The sequence below is a fragment of the Megalops cyprinoides genome, chromosome 3, assembly GCF_013368585.1.
Source record: "Megalops cyprinoides isolate fMegCyp1 chromosome 3, fMegCyp1.pri, whole genome shotgun sequence".
NCBI lineage: Eukaryota > Metazoa > Chordata > Actinopteri > Elopiformes > Megalopidae > Megalops > Megalops cyprinoides.
In genome coordinates this window covers 2,048,815-2,068,624 of record NC_050585.1, presented here as the reverse complement: position 1 = coordinate 2,068,624, position 19,810 = coordinate 2,048,815, and the positions used below count along the sequence as shown (strand labels likewise).

The window sequence follows — 19,810 nt, the reverse complement described above, 5'->3', positions numbered from 1 at the left end:
CTGTGTGTTTTATTGACCCAAGTCATACTTATCGCTTAAATTAACTTGTGGAAACAATTTATTTAATTAGCCAAAGAGTGCAACAAATGGAAGTGTTCATTTAATCAAGAATTTTCAACTCTCATCAAAGCTTTTCAGGTGACTGTCTTGGAGTGATATGCTTTCGAAAGCAGTCTGTGAGACAGATGCTTGTGTTTTGAGTGTATAAACTTCAAGGAGGCAGTTAGACATGATCCAGTCTAGACCACATGTTGCTTCAGTCTTATGAGTCAACTTATGCTCAACTTAAGTAAAATATTTGCACTATTGTTAATTACAGCATGAGAATATAGTTGTCCTCCAATGGTGGCAGGGGGTAGGGGGGAAAAACCCTTAATAATTATCTGTGGGGCTTATGGCAGTTGCGGGGTTTATTATTCCTGTTGAATATTCAGTTTCCAGAGGAAACATTAAGTCATGTGCTTTTGTTACCACATGCCTGTTTCTGCATCTATAATTAGATTTGTTACTGAATACAGAAGTGTTCGTTTTGGATCTAGATACAGGTTACTCAGTCCATTGTGAGGGTGACTGGACGTATTGTCTTTTTCTTGCCCAACCAGTTGTCACCTCAGATGCATTATATCCGTGTTTTTTATCTTTTGTATTTTTCATGTAGCCCATTATTAATTCCTTAAGCTCAAAACATGCCTGCCATCCCGCGAGGCTTCACGCCTTGGCTATTGCGGGGAGAGGGGGTTCTGCAGCGCTGCCAGTGCTTTACAGTACTTAAAGAGTTAACCATTCTCTCGGTGTCCTGACGTCATGCGGGACAATCACATGCCTCCCGGCTGGGAGCAGCCGGATTTGGAAAACATAAGTTGTGCGGTCTGTAGGCGTTAGGGATGCATTTTATAAGGAAGAGAGAAAAGGTGACAATCATGTGACGTATTAAGAAGGCGAACATATTAATATGAACTGAATTGACAAAACCAAGCAAGAGGCTTCAGGGGTGAAACATGGGACCGATAAATCCATGGAAATTCGACGTGTATTGTACTTAAGAGCGTTTGTGTTTTGTGCAGGACGAAGCTAGCTACATTGCTAGCTAGGAAATGGCATGTGAATCTCCCTTTTTGGAACGTTACGTTTGTTACATATTTTTACTACTGAGTGTGACTGAAACAAAATTTTGGCGTACTGCCGTTAGCGTTTTACTTAGATTTTTTGCGAACGGATCGACAGTAGACCTTTGTTGCTTTTAGATCCCATTTGATTGTGTTTCCGCCGGCTGCTGTATTGATTTTGCTTTTATCGTTACATTTTTGAGAAGTCTACTGTCGAGTAGCTACGAGCAAAACAGGTTTTACCTTTTTCATCGGACTGAAGGGACGTGTTGGGAATCGATCGCTTCGCTTGACGGCGATGTTGAGGAGAAACGTTTCATTTTAAGACAAGTCAAGCGCGATACAAATCCGCGATGCGATCTTCGTTGGCTCCAGGCATTAAATTTGTGACCTCTTTTTCAAGAGACAGCTGGTAAGCAATCCTAGTTTTACAATAAAACGACGTGGTCATTGTTATGCTAACGATGTTTGGGTGTTGTTGGCATGAACGGTGGGGGCAATTTATTGTAATCGATCAAGGAACTTAAAATAAATAAATAAAATTACTCTCCAACAAAATTGAGCCTGTGCATTAGAAAATCCATTTGCAGTAGGTGGGATAAGCAGCTATCTAGGTGTGAGATTTTTAGGCCTATATATCGCTGTATAACATTTCAACAGGGCAGGCTAACTGTTATGATTTTTTTAAAATAATTATGAATAGAATATGCAAATTAAGCTCATATCGTGCATTATAGGGAAATTGTCCACAAGCTAGACCTGGGCTTGAAATAACGTTGATAGTCACTGTGCTGTTTTAATCGTTTTTGTCATGTAGAATGGGCGACTTTCTTAGATCTCGGTCTCTCTCTTTCTCTCTTTGACTCACGAGTCTCATAGGTAAACACCCACATCAGGAAACAGGTCACCATAATGCTGCTCTCTGTGCAGTTACCTTCCTGGAAACCTGCAGATATGCCCGCAGCCTCTCAATGTTAGCCTTGTGCTTATAACCTTTCATAGGTTAGAGTGCAGCAGACTCGGGATTGTACCCACACCATCTTTCTAAACTTAAGTTACCACACGCTTGATTTCTTTGTGAATTGCATACATTTAAGTCATGATTTAATAAAAGAATTTACAGGTGTTTTTTGTCCTCACTCGTACACTCCCTCGTTCATTTGCTTGACATTCCCATGTGATCTTTGAAAAATGTTTCTGTGACAACAATCTTGTCGACTGCATTTCCCTTCGGGGCGCATGGAAAGTGCAGTGTCTTAGTTGATGCTGTCATTGCACCTGAAACGCGTTACCATGAGCTCTTGCAGCGATATTTGCATTTCGTTATAATGTACTTTCTCTGTTATAGAGGTTTGTCAAATATTTTCCTCGCGGGCGTCTTTTATGGTTACGTAGCATATGCATACACATAACCGTTGATAATGTTTTACAGTTCTGCGGCTTTTGTCATTGTTCCAGAAAATTTCACATTTTACCGTAACAGAATATTCGAATGAATTATATCCTTCTAGGTTATGCAGCATTTGGAAGCATGAAATATACCGTGTTATTGCATTATACAATTATTCTGGATTGTACTAAATGCAATTTAGGGACCACACACCACAGTCACATGTCCATGCAGGGTATTTTGTATTTGCATGTTTTATCTTTTCTTTAAATGATTATATTTCTTGTTACAGTTATGGTGGTGATGATCACAACCATAAGTGTTTAATGCTTGTGTAATGCTTAAACTAAAAGAACTTTTCTCCTCTTTTCAGGTACAGAGGTTTCATCCTCATCCTCACCTTCCTCTTTTACACCAGTTATCACCTCTCACGCAAGCCTATCAGCATTGTCAAGGTAAATTAACATTTGAATTTGATGCCATTTCTTATTAATTACTGTTATTTTTCAGGGGAAGTTCTTGTCATGCCTGTCCATTTGTGTCATATTCCAAGAGCTGTGATTGCCCCTGCCAAAATAAAACCAAATGTTCCTCCCTTGGCTTTGTGACTATATACAGTACAGCATTCATTCATGTCAGGGGACTCCATTGTCTCCATGTGTCACTGTCTTTCTCGTCCCCCTTTCAGAGTGAGCTTCACCGAAACTGCTCCACTGTAATTCGGCCAGTCGACTTTAATGTGACCAACAATGACACCTGGTGTGACTGGGCCCCCTTTGGTGAGTCTGGTTCCCTTGGGTTTCAGTCACCCTGAGCTGTCTCATCCTCACAGCAAATTGATGAATAAATCATGAATAACCCACAGAACCTCAAAACCTCAAGCCCAGTTCACATTGCTATTAATTGTAAAGTAATTGGTGCATGCATTTTTTTCCTCTTCAGTGGATATTTGTAGCTAATTGTTCTTTGTTATGCAGTCCTGGTGTCTTAACCATAACTTTATCTTTCTGGTCATCAGTGGTAAAATGGGTCATCTTGCTATGAGTGGATTTGTCCAGCTGTAAACATTCCTGTGCACAGATGACCACAGATGTTAGGGCAGAATTGGATTACCTGAGACTTTTCGCACTGGAACATGATGCTAGTGCTGAGCCTTGCGTTATGTGACAAGTGTCATGGTGTTTGTCTGAAAGTTTTGTCTCCCTCTTAGACCAGGACAACTACCAGAAGCTCTTTGGGGCGTTGGATAACTCCTTCCTGGTGGCCTATGCCATTGGAATGTTTTTCAGGTGGGTAGTGGAGGCTTCTCTGTCTGCTGGTGCGATATCACTTGGACTGTGCCTGTACAGACTGACCGCTGAAAGACCATTGCTAGTAGTGTTAAGCAGGAAGGGACATTAATGTGACCAGCATCCCAAAGAGGGTTTTTTCTTTACAGTGGTTCAGCAGTCCTCTGCCTCTTCAGGGTCTTCTCTTCGCGTGGCTTTCATTTAATATCACTGCCTTGTTTTCCTGAGTGAAGGTGTTGTTGTTATGCTGTATGTAATTAAATGAAGACACTCCTGTAGTCGTTTGATCGTTGTACAACCATATAGTTGGTTTGTGGGAAAAGGTCTGAACTCTTGTAGAAATATGGTCACAAGGTGTTCTGAGGGCAGAATACCAAATCACTGCAGTGCAAAACACCCAGATTTTTGATGGGCAGGAAGTCTGCTTTGTTTAGTCAGAAATAAGCTTGCTTGCAAAGTGTCTTTGCTAAATCTGTATGGTTGTATTTATGTGTGCACGGTTGTGGTTGTGGTCATGTTTGTGTGGTTGCGGTTGTGTGTGCTTGCGTGTTTCACTTGACAGTGGGATATTTGGAGAGCGGCTGCCCCTGCGATACTACCTCACCTGTGGGATGCTCCTCAGTGGCTTCTTCACTGCCCTGTTTGGCCTGGGGTACTACTGGGACATCCACTCCATCTGGTACTATGTCTTCGTCCAGGTGAGCAGCCAGCAGTCAGACCTCACCTACATCGTCCTGGTGATCTAATTATGTGGTTAGCGGATTCTCTTATTCAGGGTTATTTACAGCTTATATTTCTTTACTTGAGGAATTCTGTGTCGGACATAGTCATGCCACATACTCACCCAGTTGCACCTGTAGTAATGGGGTGCATTCATTCCAGGGCTAAAATGTAAGGAATGTAGACACAGCCTTTAAACAGCTGCCCCTCTTCAGGTCTTTTTTATATAGCTGGACTGGCTACATTTAAACAGGTTAAGGACTTTGCTCAAAGGTGCATCAGGAGTGCCTCACTTGGAAACTGAACCTACAACTGTTTGTTGAAAAGTTCACTTCTTCCTTCACCATGCCACAATGCTGCTCATACCTGGATTTGCTCTGTAAACCACTGCACTCAGAAAGGCATGTACAAAGCTGCATGTTTGATGGTTTGGCAGTGGGTTCAGTTAGCCATCAGAGGTTGGAAACATACACAATCACATTGTTGCCATAATCTCTGAAGCTGTAGTTCAGTGCCATTAGTCCAGGTTGAACTGGTATAGGGTAAAAGCAGTGTAAAAATCCACAGAAAATTCAGTGCAGCGGGCAAAATTGCATGTCAGGAGATTTGAGAGGTGTCACATGATTGTGGGGAGTGGGGTGCTTTCACTAGAGGAGTGTCACATGACACAGTTGCATCACATGTCCATGCCAGGGTTTTGCAGGGAGGGAGACACTCTGCTCAGAGCCTCCCTAAGTCCTGCACAGGGGAATTGAGTTCTTCCTTGGAGTAACTGGTGTCCCCTGCTTCCCTCCACAGGCGATGAACGGGCTGGTCCAGACCACAGGCTGGCCGGCGGTGGTGGCGTGCGTTGGGAACTGGTTTGGGAAGGGGAAGTGAGTAGGGCTGACATGATCCAACCATCGCCCGTGCTCAGTGGGAACGAGTAGCGTTGACTGTGCATGGCCAGCACCTGCATTTTCCACAGGCCTCACAATTCCTCTTTAGACACAGGCTGTGATCCTTCCTGTCAGTAAGCGTCATCAGATCAGATAACAGTCATTTCATTTTCCATGAACAGAGTCTATGCATGCGTGGACATACACCTATAAACCAAACTGGAGAGAACAAGACAAGTGATTAAATGTTGCACAGGGTGATTGGTCATAACCTTCTTTACTAAAGAGGGTTAAAAGAAATCATTTTTGCTCCAAGTTATTTTTTGTGCTTTCTGTTCTGAATTTTCCTGTTTTTCAGGAAAGCAGTTTGTTTGCAGTATAGCAGTTGCTGTATGTATAGTAAATTGTGTCTTCCCCTAACTGTGGATTTCTCTCTCTGTCTCTCTGTGTCCCTGCATCAGACGAGGGTTCATCATGGGGGTGTGGAACTCACACACTTCTGTGGGGAACATCCTGGGCTCCCTGATTGCCGGGGTCTTTGTGTCCTCAGCGTGGGGTTTGTCCTTTATCGTTCCTGGGATCATCATCGCTGCCACAGGGGTTCTCTGCTTCTTCTTCCTGGTGGAAAGTTAGTGAAGCAAACAATACAGTCATACAGCCTTCTTCTGCACTCACAGTCACATAGCAGGCCTATCTCTTGCACAAATGGTCATACATCAGGGCCACCTTCTGTACTCACGGTCACATAGCAGGCCTATCTCTTGCACAAATGGTCATACATCAGGGCCGCCTTCTGTACTCACGGTCATGCATTGGGGCCGCCTTCTGCACTCACGGTCATATAGCGGGGCTGTCTCACATGGTCACACATCAGGGCCTTCTGTGGAACATACAGTTACACACATTCAGATGTTTTGCATAATTGGTAGGTGCGTGTGATCAATGAAATAAATGATGCATATTTTGAATTCATTGTAGAGCCTGAAGATGTGAACTGCAGCCTGCCTCAGCACCATGTAAGTATGCTCTGGAACACAAGAAGGTGATTCAGTCAAGGGGAAGAGTGTGTTCTGTATGCCAGCATGTTCTAGAATGGGTGGAAAGTGCTCTGTCCTTGAGCTGTAACTGTATGCTAATTGGCTGTTTGGTTGCATGGGTGTGTCCTTTCCAGGAGAGTGGTGAACAGGAGCCCCTCCTCCAGAACTCTACCAGCACAGAGGAAATCTTCAGCAGCCCTAGGGCAATGACCCAGCAAGCCTCTGGAGAACACACAGAGGCAATCAGCTTCTGCAGTGCTCTCCGAATTCCTGTGAGTTCATGTATCAAGTGCATTCTTTTATAATAGTTATGGGAAGGCTTAATGATTTATATGAATCAATCAAAATGTTCGCACTCCACACCAAGACATTATGATTGGTTCAGAGCAATTTGAGTCATGGATATCACGTGATAGCTCCACTCATTTTAGACTTAATGAAGGCTCACTAATTAGTTTATATCCATGTTGTTGGTAATTTGTGTTGTACTTTGTTGAAGAGTGTTCACTAAAACTGGATCAGGTGATTAACCATAGCACCCTTCACAGTGATATTACCACATAATGCTTTGCAGTGGAAACCACAGAAAACATTGCATTGAACTGCAGAAAACCTTATGAATCCCTTCACTCTTTGGGACTTACAGAGCACCAAGCCAGCCAGCTCCATCTCTCTCCACACAGTGCAGTAGACTCTCATGACATTGCAATATAATGGATACATTTATTTTAGATACTGTATGTTTTACATATGGTTTTTCTTTACCGAATTGTTTCATGCTGAAAAAATGTGGTTGTTTTCTGTGTCAGGAACCAATCTACTTTCAGCGTATGTCCAGTACAGTACAGCGTACGTCCATCAGTACAGTCCAGAATTAACAGAAATGTCCGTAATTAACAGGGTGTATCTGTTGTGAATGGCGAGGGTGTTCTGTGTGGTTATAAGGTGTCATCACAGTGATTATAGTCTAAGGTGCATGGAAGCCAGGGACTTTAACAGTTAATGTATTGTGAGTGTGCCTTTGTCATGGTGTTATACTTTCAGGGTGTGCTGGAGTTCTCCTTCTGTTTGCTGTTTGCCAAGCTGGTTAGCTACACGTTCCTGTACTGGCTTCCCCTTTACATAGCTAATGTCGGTAAGCATCTTTTGGCTGAAATGCTCTTAAAGGGCAGGTGGAGCTTTTCTCTGAAATATTATCATTTGTTTTCTCTCATCTTATCACCTGAGGTGCGTGTTCAACTGAAGTATATGAAAACTCCTGGCAAAGTCCTTTAGCTGATTACACATTGCAGAAATACAACAATTTCAGTAACGGGCTTCATTTTCTCATATAACCATCCTGGGTACCTTTTTAAAGGAAATGAATGCTTACACATTTACATCTGGGAACCAACAACAAGGCACTGCTTCCTAAACTAAAAGATCTGCTGTGTTAGTAAATCACGCTTAGTTAAGGCATAAGCTTACCACATGTCCATTGTCAAAAACATTTACAATTTGACTTTGTCAGCAGTTATTATTCTAAAGCAGTTTATTTTTCACAGTATTATGAACAGACTAAACAAATAGCCTCGGTCTGCTGTCTATCATCTGAATGCTGAGATGGTAGTTGTCCAATCACAGACACCTGTTTTTGTACCTGATTGAGTCCCACTTCTCATCTTTGGCTTTTCAGCCCATTTTGACTCCAAGGGAGCTGGGGACATGTCAACGCTGTTTGACGTTGGAGGCATCGTGGGTAAGCTGTGTAAATAGAGAGGATGTAGTTACATCAAATACATGACATGCCACAGACACGTCAATCCACCCCTGTTTAGGACAGCGTGCTGACCGATTGTGTTGTTCCTGTAGGGGGGATCTTGGCGGGACTAGTGTCAGACTACACTGGGGGTAGAGCCACCACCTGCTGTGTTATGCTGATTGTGGCTGCACCAATGGTGAGTTACCAGTGGGTTCGTTGGGAGCTGGTAGCCCAGGCCATTCCTGTAGTCATGTGGTAGACACACAACTGATTTAGGTTCAAATCCCAAGGGAATGCTGGATGCTGTACCCTTGAGACAACTTCTATACCTTCATCCATTAAGAAAGTAGCCCCCTGTGAAATTCTAGGGGTCTCACAATGTGTACATTACATTACATTACATGTGTACTGTATGTATACAGCTGAAGTCACCCCAGGGTAAGGACTCATGTTGAGGAAATCAATAATGCACCGTGTCAGTGAGAGCCAAGCTCTCGAGCTCAGAGCCTGCAAACATCTGCCGCTGCCGAAGCAGAGCCATTCCTTGTGCCAGGCATGGCCGGTGAGCGTTTCGAGACACGGTGCGAGCATCTTTCGCAGGGGGGTGACAATCCGCTTCCTGCACAGAGTGCCAGGTTAGCACTGGGGTTTGAACTGAGATGCACCTTTAGAGAACAACAGTCTGCCCAAATCACCGCATTGGCAGCCAGTGAAACTTCATATTTTGTTAGGGAAGCAGTAGTGACAATACAAATGTATATGAGCCATGGACACAAGACTGTACACAAGACCAGCTTCTATAGTACATTGCAAGGGAGAAGAGAGAAGGGGAACAGAGAGAGGGGAAATGATAGCTATCCCTTGAAGAAAAGGTAAAGTTGAGTCAATGTTGTAGCATGGGTCTGATAAACTTGTTTTATAAATGGCTGCTAACTTGAATCTCTTTTTTTGCTTGCTTGTTTCTAAGTTGTTCCTGTACAACCACATTGGACAGAATGGCTTGGGCACTACAGTTGGTAAGATTAGCATGTCTGTTGTGTTTTTTTTTTCTTGATTACGGGCAAGCAGTTTTGAGGGAAATAACAGTGCTAGAGAGCACTGTAATAACATTATCTCACAATGGTTGGCTTTTATCTGTGGTTTGCGAAATTATACAGGCCTGGTCACATGACTCTTTCTAACTCATTTGTGTGCCAAAGTCATCTTATTCTGCCTCACATCCAAGACAGATAGAAAAAGGTGAGCAATGATGATGTTCAAAGGTGATGGCTTTATTCTGGTTTTTGTTGTGCAGAACTCATAACTTTTAAAATTCAACAAAATGGCAGCGCACACGTACAGAATCTGATGACAGCCTAACCTTTGTCTGCCTGTTTTCAGAGCAGACAATGGCTGTTGTCAAAGCCATTGATGGGGTGCTGTATTTATAGGGTGCACATAAGTTTAGTGGCAACACAAAAAGAGCACCAACATTTTCATATGAAGACGTTGTGCATGCAATCTGAGTTTGTGACAACAAGACGAATGGCAGCCCAGAAGAACAAATAACCATTTAATCCAACAGCCATTTTGTTCACAGTCACCACCATTAGTGCCACTCAAAATTGCAAGGTTTTTTGACATGTGCTGGTTGACGATTCCTGCTTTGGTAAAGACAAGGAATAACAACTAGATTTGTGAAATTACAGTTGAATTATCCTTAATTTGCAATAAACCTTACTTGCCATCAGAAGCATTTGTTCCACTTTGTGGGTTTGGTTACTTATACATTGTCCAGCCACTATGCTAGCACTGCAACTGTTGAACTCTGTCAACTGCTGTTGTTGTTGGCAGTGAGACTAACCAGTGTATTTCTTCCTTGTTAGAAGAACATCCACTAGCATTACACACAAACCATAGGTTTATGGTGGATTATTATCAATACCATTTTCATTACATTTATGAGTGGTGTACTTCTTCAATACAGTCAGCTTCTTCATTCTGCCTTCAGTGGGTCAGTAACACGTTTAGGCAAAGCTTTTTTTTATTTAATTTTTTTTTTTTACAGTGGCCTGCTTTTTGGTTCGACCAAGTAGCATGACATGATGCTTATTAGTTCTGATATTCAGTTCCACTTTCAGTGCAATCAGAGCTACAGGCTCTATACTTTATACAAATCATAGTCATTTAAATCTTTTTCCCTCTTGGCTTTTTTACAGCCCGTATTTTAACACTTTGTTTTCCTACCACCCTGGATTTCACCAGGTTGACAGTGACCAAATACTGAGTGTTTACAGGAAATGTGGCAACCAAATGCAGTATGTTAGCAGGAAACACAGGTGAACCATCCCTCCACTCAGGATTCTGTTCCTCCATGCTTGTCTGTGGTGGTATAACCTGTTCTGTCATTGGTCAGGTATGCTGCTGCTGTGCGGTGCTTTGGTGAATGGCCCATATGCCCTGATCACTACTGCTGTCTCTGCTGACTTGGTAGGGATCTTTCTTCCACCCCATGGAAAGTTGTATAGATTGTAAAGCATTGTGACTACAGTGCACATATATATCCACATACAAATGAATGTTTGGGGAGATAACCTATGCTGCGTACATTGCCATGGGTACAGCAGCAGCAGGATTGGAATCGGTAGCCTTCTGGTTGCAAACAATGTACTGTAGGTAACTACTGCTCATGGCTCGTGTGTGCCCCACATTCTCCCTGTACACGAAAAATAGGGGATTCAAAAGTCAGTCGTGAGAGATAAGCCTGTGAAGCATTTGGCTTGAACTACGACCTTTTCAGCAGACTATGGACTCTTCTGTGACAAACCCAGTGTTTGTACTAGATTGTGAGCTGCTTTTTAAGAATGAATGTTACCCTGCAGGGAACTCACGAGAGCTTGAGAGGAAACTCCAGAGCACTGTCAACGGTAACTGCCATTATCGATGGGACTGGGTCAGTAGGTAAGTGGAGAGGGTCTAGTTTGGACTTTGAAGGGGGGTTTAAGTTATCCATTATGGAACATGTCCATCTGCAACAGTCACCAAAGTGGCCCCAAAAGGCACCAAAGGCTGCTCTTGTGCTCAGAATGAAACTCTGGGAAAGTGTTTGGTTGGACACCATAAGCACGCATGCCACACTAGTCTATGTTTTACTGCTTAGCTTGTCACTTAGTGGTTTATTTAGTATAATACTGATATATGTCTAGAATTATTCTGAGTTGGTGTTGCTGTTAATTATTCAAAATTTATCCTAATTTTGGTGCTGGGAAGTTCTGAGGAATTACATTCAGTAAATTAAGTAGTCGATGATCAAGAAACCAACCTTATTTAATAAGAATTATTTTCAGTGCTGATAACCAAAGGCATTTTGGGACTGTCTTATCTGAGCTAAAGATTCAAGGCCTAGTGTGTGTAATGGTGATAAGCCCCAGCTTTTTCCACAACCATAACACTAACTGAAGATGTCAGAAACGAGGTTGTTTGTGTGTTGTTCAAATGACAGATGCAACCTAAGGTGGTAGAGAGGGTGTAAATATGTTCTTTAATAGAAGTGAGTGTTGGTTAAAAGGTGTCTGTGTAATGAAAAAGGGGCAATAAAGAGGGAGTTGATATAGAAACTAAATTCTTTTTGTTTGAACTTGGGCATCAAGGACTTGCATGTATTCTTGCTTATTTGGAGCTTTGCTCTTTAAGCCTGTAGGCCGACTTCTTCCTGCTCATGTTACTTATGTAAGCTGCCCTTACTGCCTCCAAGGGCCTCTGATTAGATGAAGAAAGAAAGACAAATCCTGTTGCTGTCTTTTCCATGGATAGATTTCTAGTCATTTAAAACCCCAGGAACCACACAGACAAACCTCTTGTGAGTTTGTAGTCAGGACGTGCTGAGGACTTCCTGGCTCTTCTATTACAGAAGAGCTTAAAGATGTTTTTCCCCTTTAATTTTTTGGGAATGTGCAAATCATCGATTAATTCATCAGATGTGTCATTCTTTGAATGTCCACTAGGTGCTGCCCTTGGTCCTTTGCTGGCTGGTTTGATTTCCCCCACAGGGTGGAAAAACGTCTTCTACATGTTGATCACAGCAGATGTTCTTGCTTGCTTGGTAGGTTACTGACTATAACAGTCGATTGATGGGTTTATTATGGGTTATATAATTACCATTAATAGGTTATTATTATTGTTGCCATTGTTAAATTAAATCTTTTAAAAAATATAAAATATTGGCTCCTTCTTGATGGACAACTGTGTTGATTCTTAGCAGGTTTTGAGAAGCATATAAGACAGATTTGAACTGAAATCTCCTTCATGTCTTCCTCTTCCCTCGCCTTGGTCCATATGTTTCTTTTTCCATCCTTTCCTCTGTATGCTTCTGTCTGTGTATCTGTGATGTCCTATCCTATTTTGTCATTTCTCTTCTGTCCATCCTCCATCTCCAGCTGCTGTCCAGACTGGTGTTTAAGGAAGTCCGAGGCTGGTGTGGACACAGCACAAGGCAGAGAGGGTGAGCATCCTGCTGTAATGCACATAGCCACACACTGTCACCTACTGGGCAGTGAGTCTACACATAACATATTACATTTTCTGTGATGTATAAAGATGGTATTGAAATTTATGCTCGTCTCACTGCAACAACCTCTGTGGCCGCAGGGACCGCCAACACTATCATATCTCACTCTACAAGTCCCCCAGTGCTCCACAGTAAAGTGGGTGCTAATAGGTTTAGAGACACTGATGTCATCCCAGCAACTCCGGGTGTACTCACACTAGGCAATCCGTACCGTGCCCGAGCATGTTTGACCCCCAAAGTCTCGTTCGTTTGACTAGTGTGATCGCTCTGTGCTGTGCTCGGGCCCGCTTGAAGAGGTTAGCACGGACACGGTTCAGTTGTACTTGGGCACTGTACGCATCAGTGTGATTGCTAACCGCACCCGGGCACGGAACTCGAACATAACGTTAATGATGCGACTCTCCCATTTAACAAATATATCCGTTATAGCAACAGTTAGCTGGATATCTGTTAGTTACATGCCCAGTCATAATAAATCCTTTAAACCATCATTTGATTAGCTAGCTGACTTCCTAAACAAGCTGGCTGCCTCCAAAATGATCTTTGATTGGTTAGTTCTGTAGATCTATACCTAAAAATAACTCTGGATCCCACATTAGCTTGATTACTAGCAAGCAAAATAAATAACCATACTTTACGTGGCAATGTAGCTAAGGTAGCGTGTTAGCTAACTAGCTACGTTTGTCAAATCTATTGCTAGATAGCTAACGTTAGCTCCCCAGCCAGTTAGCATCGATTATGCAATGCAGCGATTTTCAGTTAATCGAGCTGCACGTATATGAAGATTTTTACGGAGGCAGCTGACGAGGGAGGAATTTTTACTCGCTGACTACAGTTCACATTCATCAATAAGATGAGAACCAGACCCGTTATTAACCCAAACATTCTCGAATGAATTGAAAAGTGTAGTATCCAAGCAGTAATAGAAGATGCTTGTTGTTGCAATGATGACAGTAGCGCAGACCAAGTAGTAGCCCTAACTGGTTAACATTAGCTAACATTATTGTGATTAGGCTACTGTAATCTGACACAAAATATTGGCCTGTCCCTTAGCATAATGACTGAAACGTCAGCTGCCTCCAAAAAAATCTTCTTATGCGTGCAGCACGATTAAAACTGAAAATCGCTGCGTTGCATAATCGATAAATCTATAAGGCATGTGAGAGGGCCGTGTGTCACCGCACCCAAAACGACGCCAAATAAGCCACGAAGTATAATCACGAACTCCATTGTGCTGTGTTAGAGTGCTTTTCTTCGACACAAAAAGTTTGCATCGTGATGACGTAACCGTGCTCGGGTCCAGAACGTTAAGCACAATGTGAGCGCAGGCCAGCGGGGGAGTGGGGATAATCTTTCTCGGGCATGGTCCAAGGCAACCGGGCCTAGTGTGAGTACACCCTCAAAGATGCTCAAGAGATCCTGTCAGACCTACTCTCTCATATAGCCGAGGAAAAAAGTTGTTTTTTTCCACTGCTGTGGGCACCTTGTCACAGTTGGCAGATGATATGACAGATTTCAGATGCAGGCCGTAGGTCTCAGCCTGCACTATACTAATATAGTGTCTGCTGCTATACAAACTATGCTTTTATGACCTTATTGAGAAGGTCCCTTTGAAGATTCAGTGAAGCTTTGGTAGGCTGTTTGTTTCACGTTAGTGTAGCTATCATGTATGTTGAAAGTCAGTTTCTGTGCATACCTTGTGATACCAAGTAGATTTTTTTAACCAGTATTCCATCTTGAAGACTAGTCAACTTCATCCCCTCAGCACTAACATTAGATTAATGTTTCATGTAGAAAGCAAAGAAATAGTTACATATAGGGGTGTGCAAAAATATTGTTTTTGTCAATTAATCATTTTTTAAAATACGTCCGATTCGATATCGATCTGTAAAATTTGTGGATTGATCTTTTAGGCTAATATGCATTTTTTCCGTTTTTCTAGGTTCATTTCCCAAATGGTTAAACATAGCCAGAGAATTAAATAGCCGGGCTCTGACATAGCCTAACTGTCGTATTAAAGGCAATTACTAGTCCCCCCATTAGATGTCGCTCTCTCGTTTAACTTTTAATGTTTAACGACTTGCGAACGCATAGAGGAATACCTGTTACATCAATTTTTTTTTTTACTGTGATGTGACCTCTCAGTGTTCACCATGGCTAACCCTATGGTCACACGGACGACACAGGAGAGAGACAAAGCGACCGGCTGCCATTCATCTTCAATGAGAGTTGAAGATGAGAGTTGTGATTTACAGCGACAAGAGACAAGTGGCCGTTACAAAGCCAACTAGGTGGGGCAAAAATAGACTAGACTTGAGGTCTGTTTTATGCAAATACTGAGTGATCCGACGCAGTGAAGGCAGCGTGACACATGTTGCTGAAACAAATGATCCAACATTTTGGTTCCAGTCAAACATGGAGGAGAAGCTTATCGTGGCAGTGTAGGGTTTCCCCATACTCTACCGTTTTTCTCTTGATACGTACAGATATACAAATTTTTAAAAATGATGCGTGGAGAAGGTTGTCCGAAGTCGTGGAGATGCCTGGTATACATATTCATATATATGTGCACTGCAGTCACAGCTTTTTAGCTTTAACTTTAATACAGTGCACAACCACTACCTAGCTACCTAACTAGCTAGCTAGCTAAACTGAACAGCAACACTTGCTCACAAATGCAGTGTAATTTAGCGCAATTCAAGAGTAACGTAGTTGTTCATGTTCATTTGCTAGGTAGCTAGCTAGCTAGTTGTTCACAGTTGCAAAGTTGCTACTGGCAGTCAGCTAAGTTTTGTCAGTCATTGTAGCTACCTTACAAACCAGCTTTCCTTGTGCTAACTAATGCAAACGCATTGCTGCTTCGTGTCATTAATAAGTAGGCAATGATACAGGTTGGTTTTGTTTTTAAGGAACTATACCCATGTGTTCCTCAAATAAAAAGATTTTGGTATACAGCCATGCGTCGCTTAACGTCCAAGATACGTTCTGTGAAATAGGACGTTATGTGATTTGGACGTTGTGCCAACACCATAATATATACTTAGCAAACCTATATGGAATAGGCACGAGATTGGATTCTGCTGCTTATGAGTCAAAGCATACACTGTTATACGGTAAACTTTTTAATTGTAAGTATGCAAAGTTCACATTAAAACACCAATAGAAAGTACAGTACAGGACATACATAAGACATTAGCATAGGCGTTTATTATGACTATCAAGACGTATTATATGGCAAACTATGTACTGTACCATTATATGCTTGGCAGCGCAATCGCTTTATTTCCATGAGACATGAGATAGACATGTTGCATGCGGGAAGCGTTGCCTTCACTACGTCCGGTTACGTCCGCTACGTCCTGTTCTGCGATTGCGATTTTTAAATTTTATTATAACCTTATGGGACTACGGACATATATGCGAACGGATGTTATCCAAATGGGCGTTAATTGGCGCATGACTGTACAAACCTTTGGCCTTTTCTTTAGTGATTTTCACAATTTGTTTCCAGTGACTCTGCATTTGTAAATTTGTGTTCCCTTTAGAGCTTTTTAAACATCTCTCCAAATATGGAAAGCTGCTATAGTATTTCATATCTCATTCCTATCGAATCGATATCAAATCGGAATCGAATTGAATCGGATTGGATCAAATCGTTAGCTTGTGAATCGGAATCGAATCAGATCGGGGCATCTCTGCCAATACCCAGCCTTAGTTACATGCCACACATGTGCTAGCTCAGGAGTGATATGGTTAAAATTGAACAGGATTAACAAAGGTGACAGATGTTTATTTTAGTTGAGAAATATCCGCATCAGATTGAATAAATCTTCACTGACTTGCTGTCACAGATTGTGTACATGAAACAACGCACTAAAATAGTAAAGTAATAGAGCAAGTAATGAATGAAGCTGATGTTCTCAGAGAGGACAGCACTCAGTGGGTTCCTCAATGTGTCTCTGCCACTGTTTCGCTTCCTCACTTGCACTTCTGCCTCATTGATGTGACAGTCTGGGTACCTTATACCCACTTTAATAAATTAATATTTATGGCAACCTGAATCTCTAATGTCATAGCCCCATAGGTTACTATTTTATGTTAATGTTTTAAGATGATTTTAAGAAGATTTTTGCCTATAATGTACAAATTGATATGTATTACTTCCAAATAGATAATGACAGCTGCAGTATCTTGACAAAAAAGGGAATGTAATTGCACTGGAACCTGTCCTCGGTCTCTACAGGCCTGAGGATGGTCAGCCTGTCAGCTCCTAAATTTTTCTTGTCCATCGCCCCTGTAACAGCAAATGAAGACTGGGACTGAGTCTTTATGTCTACATGCATTAGTATTACTTATAAAGAAAGAAGCTAGAGTGTGTGGGGAAATGCATGTTGTAAACATTTCCCTAAATAATGCATATTAATGTACAATTTTTGCAGCAACCTTCACCTTTTCAGTTTACCATAAAAATTAAAGAAAGAAGAAAAAGGAAAAGAAATAAGTAGCTCATATTGTTTGTTTAGAGAATTAAACGCAGTTTGTGATTTGAGTCACTGATGTGTCTCCTTTAAACAGTACTGATTGTAATCTGGACCCCTGTGCATTAAAGTGGAGGATCTAATCAAGGATGGAAACGCAGGTCCTTGCTATAAATAGAAATGCTAATTCATCTTTACCTGTTCAGACTGATTCAGACCTAATTACTTTTCATGACAGAATGTGCTGAAGTACCCAGGATATGGAGCTTGCCTAGGGTTTTTACAGAAAATCTGTTGTGCTTTTGGAAATCAGAAAAAATAGGTTATCATCACCCACTCTTGTAGATTGCTCCTTGAGTTGTGTACATTTCCATCAACCTCCTCTGGGACTACTCTGGGAGTTGTGTGCTGTTTCTTACATCCCATTTGTTTCCTTAACTATGTAACTGGAGAAGTTGCTAGAAATGTAAGCAAATGAGAATATGATTCCCAACTCAATGAATCTCTCATTGTTTCTGCATAAAACTAGCAGTTATTTTCGGGAAAAAGAGACTTGTGTGTGTGTGCGTCTTTGATTTTGTCATAGTTCTAGGCATCCGTTTTTTTTTATTCTGTACATCGGTCAAGGTCCACACACAGGAAATCAGTAGCATGTGTTAGGCACTGTTAAAGTCTGCTTCAACCTTCTCTTTTCAGGTTCAAAGAAATCTGATAACCAAAAGAGACCCAAGGAGACACCCCCACCCCATCGCATGTAAAATCAACATGATAATGCAGAAAAAAGGGACCAGCGGCTGGTGTTGGAGTGAATGGCCACAGAGAAAACAGCTGAATAATACCATAGAACCAGACTTTCATCCTTCAAGCCCACCATGAAACAAAACATCAATGATGCGGCACAGAGATAAAAGGAGCCAGAAAGGAGGAGCGTCTCTGATATAACAGGGCGCCTGTGGGCTGAGCGGGCAGGGTGTTGGTCCCCTCCAGATGACCTCAAAGCCCTGTTCATTAACATGCAGTGATTGTTATTATTTTCACAGGCTAATGCCTTTCTTTCTGATTTCCCACTTTGTACCTCTTTTATCATTAAAATTGCGCTCACTTAGTGCATTTCCTGGCATTAATGGTGGCCCCGTTGCTGTGGTTACCAGAACATATTATCCAGGTGGTCTCTTGTTTTGTTTTTCTGGTTGCTTTCGAGCAGGGTAGCTAGAGTTGGGATATTGGGTTGGTCAATTTTTTTTTTACATGTTTTATGTTTGGCAATAATGAGAGTGTTGGTGCCTCTGCACACAGCAACATGAGCATGACACCAAGCCATATCCTGAATGGGTGACACGAGTCATTTTTTTATTCAAAGAGTATTTACAAAATCTACTTTGATATACATAGCCATATTAGTTGAACCTGAGAGGCTACCATGACCCAGGTATCTCACCTGCAAGTGTCTTAATTGTGCCTTGGGGACATGCACATTCTATTTGTGTCTGTTGTACTTGTGCCACTGCTGACTAAAGCTTTGGGAAGTTGTTTTCCCTCCCCCAAGCAATTAATTAAAGTGCTCTGAGAGAGGGATACCAGGAACAGGGCAGGCACACTCTTGTTTCAGAAAGTAAGTGCAGCACGTGAAATGCACCATATGTAGTCTTGCCACATGAGGGGTGCAAAAGCTGCCACTCCTTATGCATGGAGAAGGGCCATCACTAAACAAAGACTACAATTTCACCATGTGACACGGTAGTCAGATTTTTACAAGTGGCATCTGCATCTACTCAGTAAAGAGCTGCAAAATAAGTCATGTAGATGTCTAAGCTGTAGAGGGATTGAGGGAATAAACTCTCTTTTACAAAAAAAAAAAAGTTCAAAAAGGATACTAATCAAGAAGAATGTTCACTCTCTTCAGGGTACGTTTTGACAATACAGCCAAAAAAGACTTATAAACTTGTAGTCGGCTACGTCAGTGTTTTTTTTTTGTGCCACGGCACATTTTTGACATTGAAAAAATCCCACAGCACACCGCCATCCCAAATGTTACAAAATGAAACATAGTGGGCTATCACAGTACGTAATATTATGAGGACTTATACTCACTCAGTGCGAAAGGGAGACCTTTGAATGGAATCTGTATATTATGTCCGTGCTTGTGAGCAGATTTTCGTTTCGGCCTCGCATTTGTGTATTCAGTTCATTCAGATATCCCCCATGTATGTGAGCCTTGCACACCATTCGTCACTTGCAAGCAGCTTTGTATCATCGCACTTCTCGTCAGTTAAAAAGGTTTTCAGTTCCTCCCGCAACTCATACACACGGGCCAGCACTTTTGCGCGAGACAACCATCATACCTCCGTAGGGAGCAATACGGCCTTATGCTCCGCTCCCATCTCTTCACATCAAGTTGCGAAAAGGCAGGTTTTCAGAGGTCTTGTTTTGACAAAGTTTACCATACACACGACACCATCCAACACATCAGCTAGGTCCGCTGGTAAAGTCTTGGCAACAAGTGCCTCACGGTGCAAAGAACAGTGTGTGACCACAACATCTGGGTTTGTCTCTCTCACTCTGCTAATGAAGCTCTTGGTGCACCCGACCTTGGCCTACACTCACGCAATTGTCCCACTGAAGTCC

General features: G+C 42.0%; 1 protein-coding gene across 1 annotated transcript; it reads left to right on the top strand.

The window, feature by feature from the left end:
- The first annotated feature begins 833 nt into the window (after positions 1–833).
- On the top strand, positions 834–18,399 carry slc37a2 (solute carrier family 37 member 2). Its single transcript, XM_036525435.1, has 18 exons — positions 834–1,518; positions 2,870–2,951; positions 3,185–3,275; positions 3,707–3,785; positions 4,348–4,483; positions 5,304–5,380; positions 5,845–6,011; positions 6,362–6,399; positions 6,555–6,692; positions 7,465–7,555; positions 8,096–8,158; positions 8,272–8,357; positions 9,129–9,177; positions 10,557–10,630; positions 11,023–11,101; positions 12,145–12,242; positions 12,577–12,641; positions 17,882–18,399. The coding sequence occupies exons 1-18, from the start codon at positions 1,460–1,462 to the stop codon at positions 17,895–17,897; spliced, it is 1,488 nt and encodes a 495-aa protein (XP_036381328.1). The 5' UTR covers positions 834–1,459; the 3' UTR covers positions 17,898–18,399.
- Positions 18,400–19,810: the final 1,411 nt, after the last annotated feature.

Bases quoted from the DNA above. Each gene is read 5' to 3' on its own strand.
- slc37a2 (XM_036525435.1), top strand. From the start codon at position 1,460: ATGCGATCTTCGTTGGCTCCAGGCATTAAATTTGTGACCTCTTTTTCA. The intron at 1,519-2,869 runs GTAAGCAATCCT...TCCTCTTTTCAG, and splicing joins TCTTTTTCAAGAGACAGCTG to GTACAGAGGTTTCATCCTCA. The intron at 10,631-11,022 runs GTAGGGATCTTT...GTTACCCTGCAG, and splicing joins CTGCTGTCTCTGCTGACTTG to GGAACTCACGAGAGCTTGAG.